Source organism: Panthera leo, chromosome C1 (genome assembly GCF_018350215.1).
Source record: "Panthera leo isolate Ple1 chromosome C1, P.leo_Ple1_pat1.1, whole genome shotgun sequence".
Lineage (NCBI taxonomy): Eukaryota > Metazoa > Chordata > Mammalia > Carnivora > Felidae > Panthera > Panthera leo.
Genome location: NC_056686.1, coordinates 39,997,794 through 40,017,929, shown reverse-complemented (window position 1 = coordinate 40,017,929; position 20,136 = coordinate 39,997,794). Strand labels below are relative to the sequence as shown.

Genomic DNA, 20,136 nt, shown 5'->3' with positions numbered 1-20,136 from the left:
GATAGATGTGACTATAAATTTCATAGTTTAATTCTGTATCTTAATCATAGTGCTGGTTACCCGGATCTGCACATGAGATGAAATTGTACATAACCATTCACATACACACCCTCAGATGAATACACATAAGAACTGATAAAATGTGGGGGCACCTGGGTGGCTCAGTCGGTTGAGCCTCCGACTTCAGCTCAGGTCATGATCTCATACTCTGTGAGTTTGAGCCCCGCATCAGGCTCTGTGCTGACAGATCAGAGCCTGGAGCCTGCTTCAGATTCTGTATCTCCCCCTCTCTCTGCCCCTCCCCTGCTCATGCTCTGTCTCTCTCTGTCTCAAAAATAAATAAAAACATTAAAAAAAAAAAAAAGAACTGATAAAATGTGAATAAGGCCTGTAGTCTAGTTAATAGCATGATACCAGTGTCAGTTTCCTGTTTTTTATCACACTATAGTTATATAATATGGTACCATTGGGTGAAGGCTGAGTCAAGGGTACAAAGGACTCTACTATTTTTTTGACATCCTGTGAGTTTATAAGTTTTTCAAAATAAAAAGTTAAAAAAATAAATGGACATTTGCCAAGCAGAAGCATGAACAAAACCATAGGAATATAAGCCAGTATATGTTGGGGAACTGCACACAGTTTTCTGTGATAGAATTTAGGATATGAAGTTGGGCACAGAAAGAATTGAGATAAGAGATGGAAAAATACTGAAGAGTCTTCTATGTATTAATCTAGCAAATATTATTTGAGCACCTCTTATGCACAAGACATTAGAGATATGATAGTGAATAGGCTAGACAATGTTCTTGCCCTCACAAAAAACAACCCCACTGGAAATTTGAACTAGTTAAGGTAGGTGTTAACCCTTGTAATAAAGATGAAATATTTAGGCTTACAGCTGCCATGTGGCTAACACAAATTGACATAGCTAGTAAGTTGCAGAGCAGTGGCTCCACTTAGGTCTTTTGATTCCATATTTTTGCCTGTTTCTTATCGTCTAAAGCTTGTGGATGTTTATTAAGAGGAATTAGAGTAGGGAGAGCCTGGAAAAATGAGACCGGATAGAACTATTGCAGTAGACAAGACAGTAAGCTGTGGAAGTATGAACTAAGAGGGCATCAACAGGGATGAAGAATGGGGCACCTGCGTGGCTCAGTTAAGCAACCAACTCTTGATCTCAGCTGATGTCTTGTTCTCAGAGTCATGAGTTCAAGCTCTGCATTGGGCTCCATGCTGGGCATGAAGTCTACTTTAAAAAAAAATAGAGATGAAGAAATGGCAGAATCAGGAGAAAGGAATAATCAATGGGATTTGGTGATTGTCAAACTAGTCAGTGGTGGGGGGTGGGTAGAAAGGAGTTGTGAATGATGAGAAAGATGGTTTCTACCATGTACAGAAATCAAAGAAGACTGCTAAGGAGGCAAATTTCACTTGAGACAGATTTGTTGAGTCTGGGGTACCAGGAGAAAATCTAGGTGGTGCTTTCTATCAGAGGATTTAAACTATGACACTGGCTCTAAACCAGAAAATGCCCCTGGCAGTGACTAGAGTGGATTTGAAGGAGATGAATGATGGAGAGACAGTACAGGGTGGTGGTTAAAAGATCAGAGTCTAACATCCCAGGATGAATCTCAACTCTGCCATTTCCTAGCTCTTTGATCTTGGGCAAATTACTTAACCTCTATATAGCTCAGTTTCCTCACCTATACAATAAGGATGATAGTACCTACCTCACAGGGTTGTTGTAAAAATGAAATGAACTGATACTTCTAAAGCACCAGCATGTAGTAAGTCTATATCTAAGCTATTATGATGAAGCTGATGGCAAGAAAAGGCAAGGATTTTGCTAACCCACAGAGGTATTGAGAGGACCAGTGATATTTATAAGAAAACCCATCACTTATGTTCCTGACCAGATTAAAGGAAAACACAGAGGAGTTTTAAATAATGTTTGAGGCAATTATAGCCATTTCATGGAAGCTGAATGGAATTCAGAGCCTTCACAAACTGTCTCTGCCCTTTCTACTCATTTACAAAGGACTTGGAATGGTAGGGAATGAGGACAATGAATGAAAGCCATTTATTTTTGTGCCATTATATGCATAATCAAGTATATTAGTTCTGTGAAAGATAGATATTATTCCCATTTTACAGATGAGGACATGGAAGCTTAGAGTTCTTAAATTTTTTAAGGTTGCACAATAAATGTCAATACCAGTATTAAATTTCCAAAATTCAGGGCCCTTCCCAATACCATGCAAACATAAAATGGAGTGACTGTTACTGATTATGTATAGGTATGTTGATGTATTTAAACCTTTACAAAATTATTTACTTTGTCCCAGAAGTTAATTTTATAAGGGGTTTATAAAGCATTATACCATTCAAAATTGCTATATCAGAAATCAAATAAACTTTTAAAGGCTTTACATACAATCCAATCTGACTCCTTCTGGCCATAAATAAAAAATCATTAGTTCTGTGCTCAATATTCCAGGTGCTTCTGCAGACATGCTTTACTCACTTAAAGTCTGTATAATAACCCCATTGTAAATACAAACAACTGCAAACGTGTATATGCGCAGATTAACCTTTTCTAGACACTCCTTGTAATTTTCAAAGCCAGTGCTGGAGTTCCAGAGTGCATTAGCACTTGCATCAACATGCCAAATCCCCCCCGGGGCCTCACTGCATTGCCAGCTCCAGCTCCAGCTCCAGCCCCAGCCCCAGCCCCAGCCCCAGCCCCCCCAGCCCCAGGCCCAGGCCCAGGCTCACACCCAGACCCAGACCCAGCCCAGCCCAGCCCCAGCCTACTGCACCCTGACCACACCCTGCTTCTTACCTGGAAACAGGACCTCAAGGCTTCAGGTTTAATGTCTATGGCTGAATCCCAAACCTGAAGATTCTTTTGACATTTCCAAATTTATTTCACTTTCCTTCCTCTAGTTGGCTTTCATGTAAGAGCCTTGTGTGAACAGGCCTTCCTCATGCATGTATTTTAGACCTTGAGAACTAGAAAAGACCCCTATTTTATAGATGAAACAACCAAGATACAGAGAAGGAAAGTAACTTGATCAAGGCCTAGGAAAACCAAAAGATACCAAAAGCAGAAATGCTTGGCCCTGGTTTACACAGTCACAAAATGAAGGTTAAGATGTATGTTTTTTAAACAAAAAAAGAATTATACACATCAAGTTATTTGGGATTATGTCTAATTTATCTGAATATTCCCTAGTACTGTGCTTGGCACATAGTAGTTAATACTGATTCATTGTATATGAAAGTATAAGTCAGAAAAATGGTTCATTCGCTTGGAGGAAACAAGTGTGCATATTAGAATGCATCAAGGAGGAAAGAGAAATAAACTGACACCCTAGGACTGAGGTTTACCTTCCTCGTGCTCCCCTGCTGAGCCTCTTCCCTGTCATAGCCCTTTACTGTTCTGAATTGTAGTGGGCTAATTTCTTGTCTGCATCCTGTCCTAGATTCTACATTCCCTGAGGACAGAAATAGTGTCTTGTTCACTGTTGTATCCCAGTGCCTAGCGTGGATTCTGACATTGTAGTAAACATTCAGGAAATATTTGTTTAGTAAATAAATGAAAAGAAATAAAGTATTCCTGCCCATTCACGCATCCACTGTTTTTATTTGGTTTTTGCTTTAGTATTTTCCATCTTCACCAGGCAGAAACTCAGGATATCCTCACAGCTTGAGGATAAGCAAGAGAGGACCACAATGTAGTCACATTCACCCTCACTTAATTAGGGTTTCCCTCCTTCCCTTCCTCATTCCATGTCTCTCCCCCCTCCCCCTGCATAGTCATGGAAGAGAACTCCAAAGTCTTTGGGGGGAAACCATGGAGACTCTAGAATTTAAGCTCTAGAAGTCACCCCTCTGGTTAAAATTTTCAGGTGTTTTTTTAACAGCCAGTTGTCAGCCTCTCATTTTGACAGTATGTTCTCAGAAGAGTATGATAGACTAGGAAGGGAACTAAGCTGGGAGCCAGATGTCCGGGACAGAATTTTAGTTCTTTCAGCCATTTGTTGTGATTTCAAGCAAGGTATGTACTTCTCTGGGTCTTACTTTCTTCATCTGAAATATGAAGAGATTAAAGTAAGTGCTTTCTTAATCTTTCAGCTCTGATACTGTGTGATTCTCTGATTAAATGACCCAGATATAGATAATACCTGCCCTGTTGACAACTCTATTCTAAAAACTAGAACAAAACCATTGGCTTTCTGATCGTTTTAGCTTTATTTAAGATCATCTTCTCTCCTTTTATATGAGAATGTCTCTGTCCCAGGCAGTTTATGGGGACTTAAGCTTTTATTTACTGTAGCTGGAGGGTTCTATAAGCTGGAGCTTTGACAATATTTCACATTTATTTATCTGAGCCAGAGCTTAGGATCAGGTGGCAGCTAAGTCACTTAAGGTTATTCAGATGCACTGAAAATGTTGCTTAATAATTCAGAACCAGTTTTCTCTGTTTAGAGTATTAAGATTTTTTAAATCCTTCTAATTAGCCAATTCCAACAGCATTTTAAATAGACAAGGAAAAATCTATCCCTTCCGAAAGGGCAACTGATGCAAACTTACTGTCAGTCTCTATGTCTGTGCAGCAGGACTGAAGCAAGGGCCAGAGAGAGTCCACAGCCAGGGGGCCTGCTAGGATGATCTGTTAATGGTATTACTGACAAGCTCTGCCTGCTGTCAGAGTGAGGCTAGGAAGGTACAGAAGGGACCTGGGAATACAGCTCCTCTTGACTCCCTTTCTTTGGATTGGTGGAGACTCCAGGGAAGAGTGGGGAGCCTCTATTCAGTCATTCAATAGGTCAGTCTTTCAACAAACATTGATTGAACTCACACTGTTTCCAGCAATACACTAGGCCCTGAGGATAGACAGCCAGTGAGACCTCATTTAAGCCCTCAGAATTCAACCCAACTGGAGACATAGACTCCTAGACAAACCTGAGAGGCACAAAAGACAGATAACTCAGTGTGAGACTGTAGCTGATCCTTTGAGCTAGAGCCTCCATAAATGGGTAGCTTTGCCTGGTCAAAGGCTGGTTTAGCAAAGGACAAGGTTGGCATTGCCAGTGTCTACATTTCAGTTTAAACACTCCCCTTAAGTCTGCCAACAGACATTGGCAACCACCTTGTCTGAGGAGCATGAGCTGAAACAGAGGTATTAGTGTAGCAAACGTGGGCTACATGTGCAGAATAGGTACTTGAGGGAGAGACCACAATGAACATATGTGGTCCCTGTGTTCCAGAAGCCATGGCCTAGTGAATGGGAGAAGATGCCACTTATGATTAACTCTGTTACAAGGAACTAGAGAATGAGATTAATTTAGGCTCTGTCACTAGGGCCTGGTTTTATAGATAAAGTAGCATTTAAGATGAACCTTGAAGGATGTATATAAGTTTTCAACAGATGGAACTGGGGAGGAAGGACATTCCAGTATAGGAAATAACATAGAGGAAACAACACAAGCAAAGGTTCAGAGAGGAGAACCAGATATATTTAGCACCAGATATATTTAGGGAATAACAAACTGCTCTAATTGGCTAAAGCATAAGGTCTGTGAGAGGACAGTATTTAGAGAAAGAATGTTGAGGCCAAGCCACCACCACCCTTTCATAACATTTAAGCCCAGATACCACTTATTTGATGCATTTTTTTTTCAAAATAAAATAGAATAAACATCTATTTTGCCACTTAACTTTACAAATGTTGTTAATAAAGGCTTGCTATCTGTGTTTTTCAGTGTTCCATGATGTACCTCTTTGGTTTGATCATTTATTGAGAACATATAATATACCAGGTTCTTTGCAGGAAGCTGGAAATACAGAAAACGGAAACACACAGTTCCTGTCTTTAAGTTGCTCAATCTTATCCAGGAGACATTTGTGTAAAGTACAGTGGAAAACAAGCTGTGTAGATGCTCACAGCAGGTGTAGAAGTGGTACATCAGATGCAACATCCTTATTTAACAGAAGGAAACTCAGAGGAGGAACAGTGACTTGCCCAAGATCACACAGGTAGTTAGAAGCAGTGTGCTAGAGTTAGGAGCCAGGTTTGCAGTCTCTCAAAGCATGCTTGGTACCTTCTGTTCTCCTCTACTCTGAACCCTGACCTTCTGTGGACATAAGGACTGAACTGACAGGAAATGAGCATGAAGAAAACCAGAGTAGGTAAAATGCATATCTGCAGCCACCTTCAAGTATTATTTCCTTAGCATCTTCTTTCCTAAATACTTTTGTTTCCCATCATGGTACTTTTCCTTAAGTCCAGGAGAGAGTTTGGGAGTTTCTGGTATAAGTTTGGTATTGTACAGGTGCCTGCTGGACCAACCTTCAAAGAAAACACCTGTTCTGTTCATGATTCTTGCCTTCCAGTTTCATAAGCTTTTGGGCAGATGAAATGTAATATCAAAATAGCTCAGAGAGAGCCTTGGTAACATTTAAGATATTGAACGTGCTGCATCTGGTAACTAGAAAATTTAATGATCTCCTGCTGTTTTGGTAATTGGATAAGTAAATACATCAGAATAAATCACACCGGCAAGTCTTTTGTATGTCGTTAGGGACTCAACTCTTTTAACTCCTGTTCAAAGCTCCAGCTCTTGAGCGGTGTTTGCGTGCAGACTTACGCACACACCAGCTCGCGTGGCCCTGCTTGAGTACTAAAATGCATTCAAAATGTTCACTTTCTCCCTAGCCACTCTGCCTGAAGAGCACATCGAGCATGCCCCTCCAGATCCCTCTGAAGCCAGGGAGAAAAGTTTTTTTTCAAAAGTTTAAACCTAATAAGACATTCAAACCCTTCATGATCTATCTCCAAACTGTCTTTCCAATCATATCTCTTCCATTATGGATATGCTATGAGCCTTGCCAGAAACACCACCCATTGGGAAATTGGGAAAATGTGGCCAAAGCAAAAGGGGACTATGCTGTTGTAGTAAGGAATCATGTAAGAAATTTAAGAGAGCCAGGATCAGACATTTTGGTCAACTCTCTCAAGTGACAGTGTGAAATAAAGATGCGGAGGGAAATGGTCTGTTAGAACCTATTAGGTGTTGAGTGATGTTGTCACCAGCTCACAGATGAGAAATTTGGGTCTTCTGGAGGTTCAATGACTTGGTCAAGAGCATACATGCAGAACTAGAATTCTTACTGCCTCCCTAATTAGCACTTAGTCCATGCCTAGTGGTGAAACTATAGGGCAGATAATAATCAGGGTTTCTCAGGTTTTTAAGCTGAGGTAACAGTTCTGAACCTGGTTCTGAACAGTTCTGAACAGGTTTCTCTACAAGCATAGTGGTTGCTTTGTAGACCAATCTTTTATCAGAGGCCTCCTAGGAACCTTTTATATAAGGACCTGGCTGCCTTCCATGATATCAGCCTCTGAAAGTGAGGCATGTCCCCTAGACCAGTGCTTCTAGCCTTTTACAAATCATTGCACACATTGAAAACGTTTGTATGCCTCTTTAGGGTAACCACACTAAGTTGCTCAGGGTTAGAAGGCAACCCAGCCCTGAGGATTCTGGTTGCCCTAAGGGATGAGAAGGCTAGTATCCTGGCACACCTATAACCTGCCACAGCACTGGGGCTGATCTGCACTTTATTTCTCTTGCCACACTATAGAATCCTCATTTGTGAATTTGCCTATGCCCTATTTATTAGGCTTTCAGGGACAGTGAGCTTGCAAACCATTCTATAAAGTAGGTCTTCTTTTATTTACTTGAAATCATGTCTTCTGGAGCCCAAGAGGGACTAATCTTGGGAACTGTCTTCCCAGAATGAGGACACATGCCTGTTCTCATTCTCTTTATGTTCTCTACTATTTTATTATTGTTTTGCTTTTTATGTTCACTCTGTACACTAGGATCTTCTGTTTCTAGACTAAAGAGGCTTTCCTTCCCACCCCCACCCTACCCATCTTGATAGAAGCCCCTCTATTCCCTCTGGGCTTTCCCCACTAGATGATATTAAACTAACATCATTGTTTAATAGTATAGTGACGAGAGCCACCACCAGGGATACCAGTGCAAGGAGAGGGTCACATCTTTCATTTGGTGTTCAGGGTCTCCCTGACAATGCGCCAAGTTTGAGGCCATTTTGACATTAGCAACACTTTAGAGCCGTGTCCTCATTAACAGCCTGTCTAAAAGCACAGAGTGGGAATGAAGAATCTAGATTTGGTCCCACATCTGCCATGAATGCTAAGTAATCTAGGGTAAATTCTTTTCCCTCACTGGACTTGTCTGTCCTCATCTGTTACAGAGATAAAAACCCCCTCCAGGGGCGCCTGGGTGGCTCAGTCGGTGGAGCATCTGACTTTGGCTAAGGTCATGACCTCACAGCTTGTGAGTTTGAGCCCCATGTCTGGCTCTGTGCTGACAGCTCAGAGCCTGGAGCCTGCTTCTGCTTCTGTGTCTCCCTCTCTCTCTGTTCCTACCCACTCGTGTTCTGTCTCTGTCTTTCTCAAAAATAAATAAACATTTAAAAAAAATGTTTTTTTAAACTTCCAGGGGCACCTGGGTGGCTCAGTCAGTTAAGTGTCCAACTCCTGATTTCAGCTTAGGTCATGATCTCACAGTTCATGAGATTGAACCCCACATCGGTCTTTGCACTGACAGCATAGAACCTACTTAGGATTCTCTGTCTGTCTGTCTGTCTGTCTCTCTCTCTCTCTCTCTCTCTCTCAGTAAATAAATAAATTTAAGAATCCCTTCCAGATCTAACAATCACTGGGTTTGTGATAATTGAGGAGCTAGATAGTGATATTTTCCCATTGCCTGACATAGTAGTACACTCTGTTTTGGGGAGATACGTGCTTCAGTTACATGAAAAGGATGATCCTTCTAAGTACGAGACTTAGAAATAAATAGTCTAGTGTATGACTGCAATACTAATACTATCTGGTGTGATGGTTAAGAACACAGTCTTTGGAGCCAGACCTAGTTTTAGATCCTTATTCTGCCTCTTCCTGCCTGTTCAGTCTTAGGCAGGTTATATAATTGTCTGAGCTTCTATTTCTCATTTTTAAAGTGGAAGTAATAGCACCTCCCTCACAGGGTTGTATAGTGTAAACCATTTAGAACAGTTAGCACCTAGTAAGCTCCCAATAAATGGTTAACTGTTACCATTATTATAATGTGATAAAACAAAGAACAGATAGGGCAGCCTATAAGATACAATTTTTATCCCTTTGCCACTTTAGTCTTCTCTCCCTTTGTTGTTCCTTTACCTTTTCTTTCATTCTCCCTTCTTCCCATCTTAAAAAAAAAAAAAAAGTCAAGGAAATAAAATGTCTTGTAGGACCCTATTCTTTGCAGCTGCAGAAGCCCACCCAACCTCACTCTGTAGCACACCAGTTATTCTACCACAGTTTAATAATGGAAAGAGGAGATCTGTCATTGTTTTCTGGAAAGTCTTGTTCCAGTGCTACTTCTTACCTGTGATGCAAGAAGATGACATGTTGGTCTAGAAACTACACAGGAAGCTGAGATGGAAATAAGCTATAGAGTAGTCCCGTAGTGGCACCCTTCCAGACTGAATTTTCCTTTTAGGGTTGCATTACCACCTTCAGCAAATATAGAAGAGAAGTTGCTATGAGTGAAAACTGGCATTGTCCTGCTTGGTGATGATGATGATGATGATGGGTAATCCCTTATGTTTGCAAAAGACTTTACAGTTACCAAAGTCTTTTCACACCCTGATCAGCATATGACCAGTAGATCAGGTCTTAAGTTCTCCCTCTGGTACTTTGTGGGTATAACTGGCCTTTCTTTTTAGGGATTCCCAACTCATCAGAAGGTAGTTAAAGAAAATGGACAATTAGCTATGAAGACCACATTGACAGTAACAAAAAACAGCCTGTGTTCTTTTGGGGAAGAACAAAGCTCATACCACAACAGGAAAAATGGGCTGTGATGAAGTTGCAGAGTGCCTGCTTTCTTTATGCTCAAAGGAAAGCCAGTTAGTCACATTACCTGTTCCCTGTTTAGAAGTAGGATCAGACATGATGAAGGGGGATGCATCTGATATAAGCTGGAAGTTCACAAAACTGGGTGCAAATTCTAGCCTTATCTTTTCTACCTGTGTAATCCTTGGCAAATCCCCTAACCATTTTTGACCTCAAAGAATTCATCTATAAAATGGGAATAATAGGAGTACTTACCTCTTAGGATTATTATGACAATTTAATTAGATAATATATAGAGCAACTAGTATAGCATGTGGCACTTATAAAATGCCAAATAAATGGTAACTATTGATGATGTTAGTAATTATTTTTTAAACTTGTAGTATTTAATGTGCATTTTTTAATGGAGTAACTAACAGAATAGATTACTTATACCAAAAGATTAGTTGTTCTCTCATGTTCAAAGTAAATGCTAATTTTGAACAGAACCAAAAGCAGATATATATATTCAGCTTCACTTTAATTTGGAAACTTACGTAAGCAGTCTTTGTGCTGCCTCCTAGAGCAGAAAGAGCTCAGGATTTGAAGTGTGTTATGTACACATTCTTCAGAAGGAAGTTTGTCAGCACATTCATTTTGTGTTCAGATAACTTGTTTGGTTTTTTTTAATTTTCTTTAATGTTTATTTATTTTTGAGAGAGAGAGAGAGAGAGAGCAGGTAAGGAGCAGAGAGAGGGAGACACAGAATCTGAAGCAGGCTCCAGACTCTGAGCTGAGCTGTGAGCACAGAGCCTGACACGGGGCTTGAACTCACAGACCGCGAGATCATGACCTGAGCTGAAGTCAGACGCTTAACCAACTGAGCCACCCAAGCGCCCCTCAGATAACTTGTTTTAAGAAGCATGTCTTTGGGGCACCTGGGTGGCTCAGTCAATTAAGCGTCCAACTCTTGATTTCAGCTCAGGTCATGATTTCATAGTTCATGAGATAGAGCCCCAAACCCCGTGTCAGACTCCTTGCTGACAGGTCAAAGTCTGCTTGGATTCTCTCTCTGCCCCTCCCCAACTTGTGGGGGTGCTCTCTCTCTCAAAATAATAAATAAACTTTTAATTTAAAAAAAAAAAGCATGTCTTTAAGAATAGGCTTTTTTTGTGGCAATTTAGAATTGATTAATGCCCTGACTAGGTTGCTCTCATCTTCTAACCAAAGCAGAATAGACTTTGAGAAAAAAAGAGTTATGACCCTTACATCAAGTTACATCAATCATAACTGTTAAGCCCCTGTTCAGTGTTGTGGGGGCATTTGGGGTTTTAAGTGACATTTAAATAATATCCCTTCACTTCACTTGTCCAAGACTAATTGAAAGACATAAGACCAACAGAAAGAGTAGGACTCGGGGGGAATACAAATATCACCTTTGTTACTGAACATGTTGATCAGAGATTGTGGCTTGGGATCTGCAGCCAGGGGTCTTACTGATACATTCTTTGTCCCTAAATGAGACAGACTTGCCCACACAGTCCTGGGTATACAACTGGTCAGTGCGGGCCCCTTGTAACAGAAGAGCAGGTTTGGCTCCAGAAAAGGGAAAGGAAGGGGCTGAGTTTAGATTCTTCTACCCTATTCACCAAACAGGTAGATCTCCTTTCACCCTGTGTGAGAAATGGGGAGAGCATCCCAGAGTCCCTCTGTGTGGAAGCAGGAGTATGAAATAAATTCTTCATGATTGTAAGCTTCATCTTATAATCTTCACAACAATGCTGGGTGGCAAAAATGTCTCACTATTATAAATAAACAATGAACCAGAAAATTAAGTAACTTATCGATGGTCATCAGAGAGTTAGGAGGTTTTAGCAAAGGAATCCAACCCAAGTCTCCCTCCCTAGATCATTGGGGAGCTCGCACCACACAAATGACATCTACTAAGATATAAAGAAGACATTGAATTATAGTTGCTTCCATGTGTGAGGCTCTATGATAGTTATTTTAATCCCTACAACAATGCTTTCACCCAATAGAGAAGGAAACTGGATCTCTAAGCATCTTAGAGCATGGCCAAGAGCTGGAATTTGAACCCATGTGTTTGTTTCCAAAGCTCAACTGCAGCCCAGTTGACCTCAGTGAATCATTACACTGCCCCCCCACATTTTTTTTTAAATGCAAAAATTAAAACTTAGAGAAGAAAAGTGATTTGTCCAAAGTCCCACCACTAGAGCCAGAACTGGAACCTATACATCCTGGCCCATTACATCCTGACACCATTATAAATATACAGCCATGGCGGTCAGTACAGAGGAATGTGGAGGAGAGAGAGCTTGCTGAGGGCTGAAAGGTGAGTGAGTGCTTGCAGAGACTGTGTGATGAGTGCTTGCAGAGACGTAGAGGATGGTACCTGGTTGTCTTTCACATCTCTGGGAGGGAGGAGAAGGAAGAAGGGGTATGGATGAGATTCTACTGTTTGTTGTCTGTGTGGGCTACAGAAAGACTGTGAACTTTCTGCCAGTGTAGCAAAGGGACTGCTCCTGGGGATCAGGCTGCGCAAGGCTCCTCTGCACACAGTGCTGCCAGCACACAGTCTAGAAAGTGGTGGTATTGGTCTCCCAGAGGAGAGCAGCCAAATACTACAGAAAATATGAGAACAGAGCTTTTCTCCCCTTGAAGATGCCGGAAGTTTCAGAAATGCAAATTTTACTCTAAAAGCAAGAATAAATTATAGAAACCACTGGTGGTTTATTGTTTCCCCATTCCACACACTGAACCTTAAGCCTGTAACTCACAGAGTGAGAACACAGTTATACCACATGAAGGAGGTGGGGGAATAGTTATAATGGAAATTATAAGGAAACAAACAGGTCAGAAGGCTTGGGTTCTGGTTCTGCCTCTACCATTTATGCTGTGCGATCATAGGCAAACACAGTGTCTGGATCTCATTTCCTAATCTACAGAATGTGGCTAATTCCCAATGCATGGTTTTCAAGTACTACTGCAGTGCATTTCCCTCATGAGCTATTAAAATACATTGGGAGCTTTCAAAAAAATGCAACCTAGCATGTTTTTTTAAGACTTTATATTTTAGAGCAGTTTTATGTTCACAACAAAACTGAGCAGAAAGTACAGAGAGTTCCCATATACTCCCTTACATGTATATCCTCCCCCATTATCCATTATCAACATTCTCTGTTATCAACATCCCCTACCAGAGTAGTACATTTGTTACAACTGATGAGCCTACATTAACACATCATTATCACTCAGAGGTATATAGTTTATATAGAGTTTACTCTTGGTGTTATACATTCTATTGGTTTGGACAAATGTATAATGACATATAACCATCATTATAGCATCATACAGAGTATTTTTACTGTCCTAAAAATCCTCTGTGGTCTGCCTATTCATCCCCTCTACCCATCCCAACCTCTGGCAACTAGTGATCTTTCTACTGTCTCCATAGTTTTGCTTCTTCCAGAATGTCATATAGTTGGAATCATACACTATGTAGCCTTTTTGATTGGCTTCTTTGATTTAGCATTTAAGATTTCCTCCATGTCTATTCATGGCTTAATAGCTCATTTTTCTAGTGTTGGATAATATTCCATTGTCTGGATGTATCACAATTTATTTATCTGTTCACCTACTGAAGGATATCTTAAGATGCTTCCAAGGTTTTGGCAATTGTGAATAAAGGTGCTATAAACATCTGTGTACAGACTTTTGTAGATTGTCGTGTGGACATGTTTTCAGCTCCTTTTGGGTAAATACCAAGGAGTACAATTACTGGATTATATAGTAAGAATATGGTCAGTTTTGTAAGAAACCACATGTCTCCCAAAGTGCTATGCCATTTTCCATTCCCACCAGCAATGAATGAGAGTTCCTGTTGCTCCACATCCTCACCAGCATTTAGTGTTGTCAATATCCTGGATTTTGGCGATTCTAATAGGCATGTCGTGGTATCTCATTTTTATCTTAATTTGAATTTCTCTGATAGCATATGATGTGGTGGAGCATGTTTTCATATTTGCCATCTGTAGTAGATCTTCTTTGATGAGGTGTCTTTAAGCTCTTTGGCCCATTTTTTAATTGGGTTGTTCATCTTATTGTTGAGTTTTAAAAATTCTTTGTATATTTTGGATAATCATTCTTTATCAGATGTGTCTTTTGCAAATATTTTTCCTCAGTCTATGGTTTGTCTTCTTATTCTCTTGACAGTGTGTTTCACGGAAGTTTTTAATTTTAATGAAGTCCAGCTTATCAATTATTTCTTTTGTGGATTGTGCCTTTGGTGATGTATCTCAAAAATCAAAGCCATTGCCAAGGTCATCTAGGTTTTGTCCTATGTTATCTTCTAGGAATATCTTCTAGTGTTGTGTTTTACCTTTAAGTCTATAATCCATTTTGAGTTAATTTTTTGGGAAAGATGTAAGGTCTGCATCTAGATCCAGTCTTTTTGCCTGTCAGTGTTCAGTTGTTCCAGCAACATTTGTTGAAGCTAGCATTTTTTCCTAAATGTGAAAATATTAGATTCAAATTTATCTTCATTCAGTTTCAAAATAAAAGCATTAATTTTGTTAACAAAACTAAGTAAAATAACAAGAACTGATAATAATATCTATCTTATATGATTGTGAGTCAATGTTTGTGTAAATATGTTGTAAACTATAAAGTACTATGCATATATTGCCACTATTATTATTTTATTATCACTCAGCTCCTGCTCTGAGGTAGCCCCCAATGTAGTAGTAGTAGTATATTTATGCTCGTTTTTTTTTTTAAGTGAGAGGCAGAATGTTGTGGCTAGAAAGAACCCCAAAATAGAAGTCAGAAATTCTAGGGTAGAGTACTACTTCTGCTTCTTATCAACTGTGTGACCTGGGCCAAGTCACTTGACCTCTCTGAGCTTCAGGTGGGCAACCTGTGGAAAATGAAGGGGTTGGACTTTTGGCACTTAAGGAACTTTCTCCCCCTAACATTCTGGGACTCACTTGGTGTGGCCTGGATGAGATTCTGTCACATTGATTCACATTTTTCTCAATAGCAATGTTAGACTTTTTTTAAAAAGGAACTGAGGCCCAGGGAAGTAATAGAAATAAGATGTATATGAAAGTTCAAACTGCTGAGAAAATTGATCTAGGAAAGAATAGCTTTGTTCCATTTTTGCTAACATAAGTTTCACAAAGATGAATTGCTAAAATATTAATTTAATAAGAATATATATTATTCACTTTTCCTAAGTATAATGAATAAAATGTCAAAATGACTGACTTTCCTTTTCTAACAGACAAAGTCAGGCCATATCTCTTATCTGAGAATGCGCCTCTTCTCCCAAGGAGTCCCAAAGGGTGGGTTTCTCTGTTGATTTAGAGAGTCAATAATTCAGTAAAGTCCCAAGTAAATGGCAGAACACAAGCTCAGTTTGGGTTTTTGTATTCGTATTTTATAAACATTTCAGGGTTTTTTTTTTCCTGACCCTTGATCTTTTGCCATTCTTAAAGTGAAGATCTTCTCTCTTGGAAGCTTGGTTAGAAACAACCTCAGGGCCATCTCATCCAACTTTTTTGTCTGGGTGGATCCTACTCGTAGCCACACCTCGGGCTGAATATTCTAGTGGTTCTACATATGGATTCCAAAGCTAGATTCACATTCTGGCTCTTTCCTGAATAGCGTTGAGACTTTGGGTGAGTTACTTAATGTGTTCCATGGATCAGTTTTCTCATCTGTATAATGGGAATAATAATTATACCTACTTCAGAAGATTAGTATGAGAATTAAGTTATCTTATAAATGTAAAATGCTTGGAATATGCCCGTTACAAAATGAATGCTTAATAAATGTTAGCCATTATTATTATCTTCATGATCTTCTCAAATATACCCTTATTTGAATGCTTTGAGGGTCAACAGAGAATGTACTCATTCTCCCCTCCCCTCCCTACTTCTCCACTTCCACAAGGCAGCCTATTGACATGTTAGTCAGAAGCATTCTGGTTATGAGCTTTGGAGTCAGACAGACTTGAGTGTGAGATCTTATTCTATCTGTACCTTGAGCAGGATAACCCATGGTATCTTCAACTATAAAATGGCAATAATAATACCTACTTCATTTGACTTTTTGAGGAATGGTTAAGGTACTCTATATAAAGCACTTAGCATGGTTCTAGCTACATTGTAGGTACTCAGTAAATGCTAGTTGCTGCTATGACGATGGTTATGAAGAACAAGAAGAAAACAACAGAAGGAGGAAGAAGAAAGTAGCACAGTAGCACACCAGCAGCTGCTGCTCTGTTAAAAAGTTCTTTCTGACCACCTGAATTCTGCTTCCCCTGCGATTTTAGCCCACCAGTCCAAGCTCTGCCCATTGGCACAGTGAATAACATGAATAACACATCTGATCTACTTGGTAGTCCTTCGGGTAGCCCTTCCCCTGTAGCAGCAACCACCACCACCACGTCTCAGTTCCTCTCTCTCCCACTCTTCAGCCATTTCTCAGAGAATGTGGTTTTTAGGCTCTTCCCTGCCTGGAGGTCCCTTCTGGCATGCTCTACATTCTTCTTCTTCTTTTTCTTCTTCTTTTTTCTTCTTCTTCTTCTTCTTCTTCTTCTTCTTCTTCTTCTTCTCCTTCTCCTTCTCCTTCTCCTTCTCCTTCTCCTTCTCCTTCTCCTTCTCCTTCCCCTTCCCCTTCCCCTTCCCCTTCCCCTTCCCCTTCCCCTTCTCCTCCTTCTCCTCCTTCTCCTCCTTCTCCTTCTCCTTCTTCTTTTAATGTTTTCTTTTTTTTTTGAGAGAGAGAGAGTGCAAGAGGGGGGAGGGGCAGAGAGTGGGAGACAAAGGATCTGAAGCAGGGTCTGCACTGACAGCAGTGAGCCCGATGTGGGGCTCGAACTCAAGAATCATGAGATCATGACCTGAGCCGAAGTCGGGGACACTCAACAACTGACCCAGCCAGGTGCCCCCACATCCTTCTTAAGTGGGACCCAGAACACTGGGCCATCTATCTTGCAGGGGAAAACCTCATCCCCCTAGGTTCCCCACAGTCTTTTTGTTCAAGACAGTCAAATAAAAATGGAAGCAGAGGTTGTCCTTGTTCATTTTGAAAATTCCTGTCTTAAAATGATCTTCAAAGAAAAAAATAGTGCTTCTGATCTGGGGTACCAGAAGGAGCAGCCCCCAAATAGCCATGTTTGCTGTGAAGTAGTTCAGCACAGCCCCACTGAGGCTATCAAAGGGGGTCTCCAGATACTGAGGCATTACCCAAGGGCAGCAGGGCAGAAATAAGAAGGCAGCCTGGTGCAGACTGGGCCCCAAGAGGCCTCAGGGGAAAGCTCCAGCTCTGAGGTTAGACCAGGACCCCTCCCCAAGGCAACATTCCAGCCAGTAATGGCTACCACCAACTGAGCAAGTACTGGCTTGGGCAGTGTACCAGACACTTTACTAATATTCCATTTAACCATCACACCAACCTATGAATGCGAAACTGATTATTCTCATCTTAAAGATGGGAAAACCTAGGCTCTCTGGTTCTATAATTTCTTCAAGGCCCATAGCTAGTAAAGTGACAGCAAGGATTTGAATCTAAGTTTGCTTCAGCCTTTTTAACCATTATGCTGTATAGACAGACCCTTACCATGTGGCCTTAAACAAGTGGCTACAACTTTGAGTCTCAGTTTTGTTATCTCCACCCACCTTGCATGGTTGTTACAGGAATTAAATGAGATAATATAAAGTCCCTGGCATGTAACAGGATTTGAGAAACTTTATTTTCCTCCTTTTCGAGCCTCAGCCATCTCACCCCAAAAAACAGAGAAAATCCCTTAACTTTTCTTGGACACTGAGTCTAAGAAAACTGGGTATGTTTTCTGAACCTCTGACCTTGCATGTTGACAACTTAAGCAGGGTGCAAGGAGGGAGCAGGGAGCAGGCAGCCTCCCAGCCTGTTTTGCTTTATAGCATAATTTTTCTGCCAGTCTGCATAGTTCTGGCACTATTGATTATGGTTTCTCCCAACAAACATCATATTTACAAACTACAAATAACAAAGTAGAAGATGCCGGAAGAGCTCTGGCATGTTAATTAAGAACAATAGACAAAGCAGCTGGGCAAAAAATACCAACGAGTCTGAAGCAGAGGCTCTGTTGACAAAAGACAGCACAATATTGTATGTTAATTGGGGAAGTGGGTAAACATTTGCCAGCAGCTTGCCCCCCGTGCATTGGAAGACAGACAGCAGGCTGGGCCCTCCCCACCGTCTTGCCTGCCCATCTGCCCAGAACCCAAGAGATACCAGTAGAGCCCCTTTGCTCTGGGGTCTGTATAAGCAGAGAGGATTCTGGAGGTGGTTGTGTCTCCTTAATGACCCTCCTGGGCATACCAGGTTTCCATCTGGATACAGTCAAAGATCGTGTTCCTCCTTCAGCTCGCCAGCCTGCTTGTGACACCAAGCCTCTCAGGGACCCCATCCCCCTCAGCTAGGAGAAAACAAGCAGAGCCATCTCATTAGGTGTGGCTTGAGTTGAGCAGAGGACAAGATTGCTGGCTTCAAATGCTGTACACTCTGCAGACTGCTGGCCCAGAGCCCCTGTCTCTCACATAGCAGACTACCTGGCCTCCCATCACACACACTCAGAACTATCCATTGATCTGTCTGTCCATTCTTACGGTTACTCACATACACAGGAGCCTTCACTGAACACCTACTCTGTGCCACACACTGTGCTAATTATGTATTTTTTTTCTCATTTAATCCACACATCAGTCATGCAAGGTTCATATTAACTTCAAAGCCACAAAGCTAATAGCCAACACAGCTGTGATTGAAACCAGAATCTTTCTGGTTCCAGAGCCCCACTGTCCTTTCCACTACACTACTATTTCTTAACTTTTTAAAATTTATATTCCCTTCTGATAAATAAGAAAACTTTGTTTCTTTCTCTCACTCTCAGATTCATAAATCCTCCACCCCTGCCCTGGCCTAAGGGGTCATAAACCTAATATAGAGTTCCTGTATGATTAGCCTATCCCAACTGACCCAAGATTTTGTCTAGCTTTACTCCCAACAGTTCATATTATAAAATAATGATTTTTTTTTATTTCTAAAATATAAAGTCTTATTGTGGCATTGACTCATTTTTTCAAACTAAAAATTCTCCCACCCCACCAAGGAGATTGTTGATATCCCTTCCTAGGGAGAGTGTCCTCAGTGGAGGATATTGATCTTTGGGCATGGCAGAATACACATTGTCCAGTTTACTACAGGGAGGTTTAGCCATATCAGCCCCAAAGGCTTAGCTCTTTTCCCACCAAGCAGAAAAGTCCTTCCATGCTGTGGGGAGTTAATCAAGCAAAAGTTCCCAGGAGTGCCAACCAGCTGTTCAGCCAACACCCTTTCCTCAGGGGCTCCTGTCAGCCAAGCTGAGCTATGTAGGAGGCAAGGACCTTCCACTTGCCCAGGAAGAGGTCCAGTCTCCTGAAGCTATGCCTGCCCTGTGGTCAAATGCTAGTTTTTCCACTCAACTATGAGATTCGACCTCTATGAGCCTGGTTTCCTCTGTTATAAGATGGTAATAACTCTACCTACGTCATAGGTTTATTGTGAGGATCAAATAAGAGAACAGGTTTGGAAATGTTCATGCCACTGCTTAGCAGACTGAGAGTCAGGTTGCACAGACAAGATCTGAATGCCATGTGGAGAAAACAGTGCTTATGCCAGTCTTTTGAATATATTTTCTTTCTTTTTAGGTAACCCAGCTGGACCCAAATAAATCACTATTGGAGGTAAAGTTGTTCCCTCAAGAAACCCTTTTCCTTGAAGCAAAAGAGTAAACACAGCCCAGCAGTGGAACCAGCCATTCCTTGACAAGCCAGAGGCCTGCGTCAAGAGAAGGGCTCCTCGCCAACCCACCTACACGCTCGTCTCACTCAATTCAGTGTCACACTCTGCCTCTTGCAAGATTGCTGGAAAAAAGTAATAATAAACATAGCTACTTAAAAGTTCCCATCCATGAGTATATGTTCCCACCCCTCATAGAGAATTACAACTCTACCACCCTCCCTTATCCCCTTCACCTCGCCCTTGTTCAATGACTAATGCACCGTTCAAGTGTGAGTGATCACGAAGTAGAATTTTTACCTCTCGAGTGCCCATCTTTTCCCCACACTGTCTAGGACAGTTCTGTCTGCCCTGTGACACCAGGATGCTATGTATTTGATATG

General features: G+C 41.1%; 1 protein-coding gene across 4 annotated transcripts in view; it reads left to right on the top strand.

The window, feature by feature from the left end:
• The window catches only part of FAF1 (Fas associated factor 1), a 514,293-nt gene extending 494,372 nt beyond the window's left edge, over positions 1–19,921 (top strand). For all 4 annotated transcript variants that reach the window (XM_042951186.1, XM_042951190.1, XM_042951187.1 and 1 more), the window contains one exon: positions 19,663–19,921. In XM_042951186.1, coding sequence (XP_042807120.1) covers positions 19,663–19,746 — 84 coding nt within the window. In that variant the 3' untranslated portion in view covers positions 19,747–19,921. The remainder of the gene's footprint in view (positions 1–19,662) is intronic.
• The last annotated feature ends 215 nt before the right edge of the window (positions 19,922–20,136 follow it).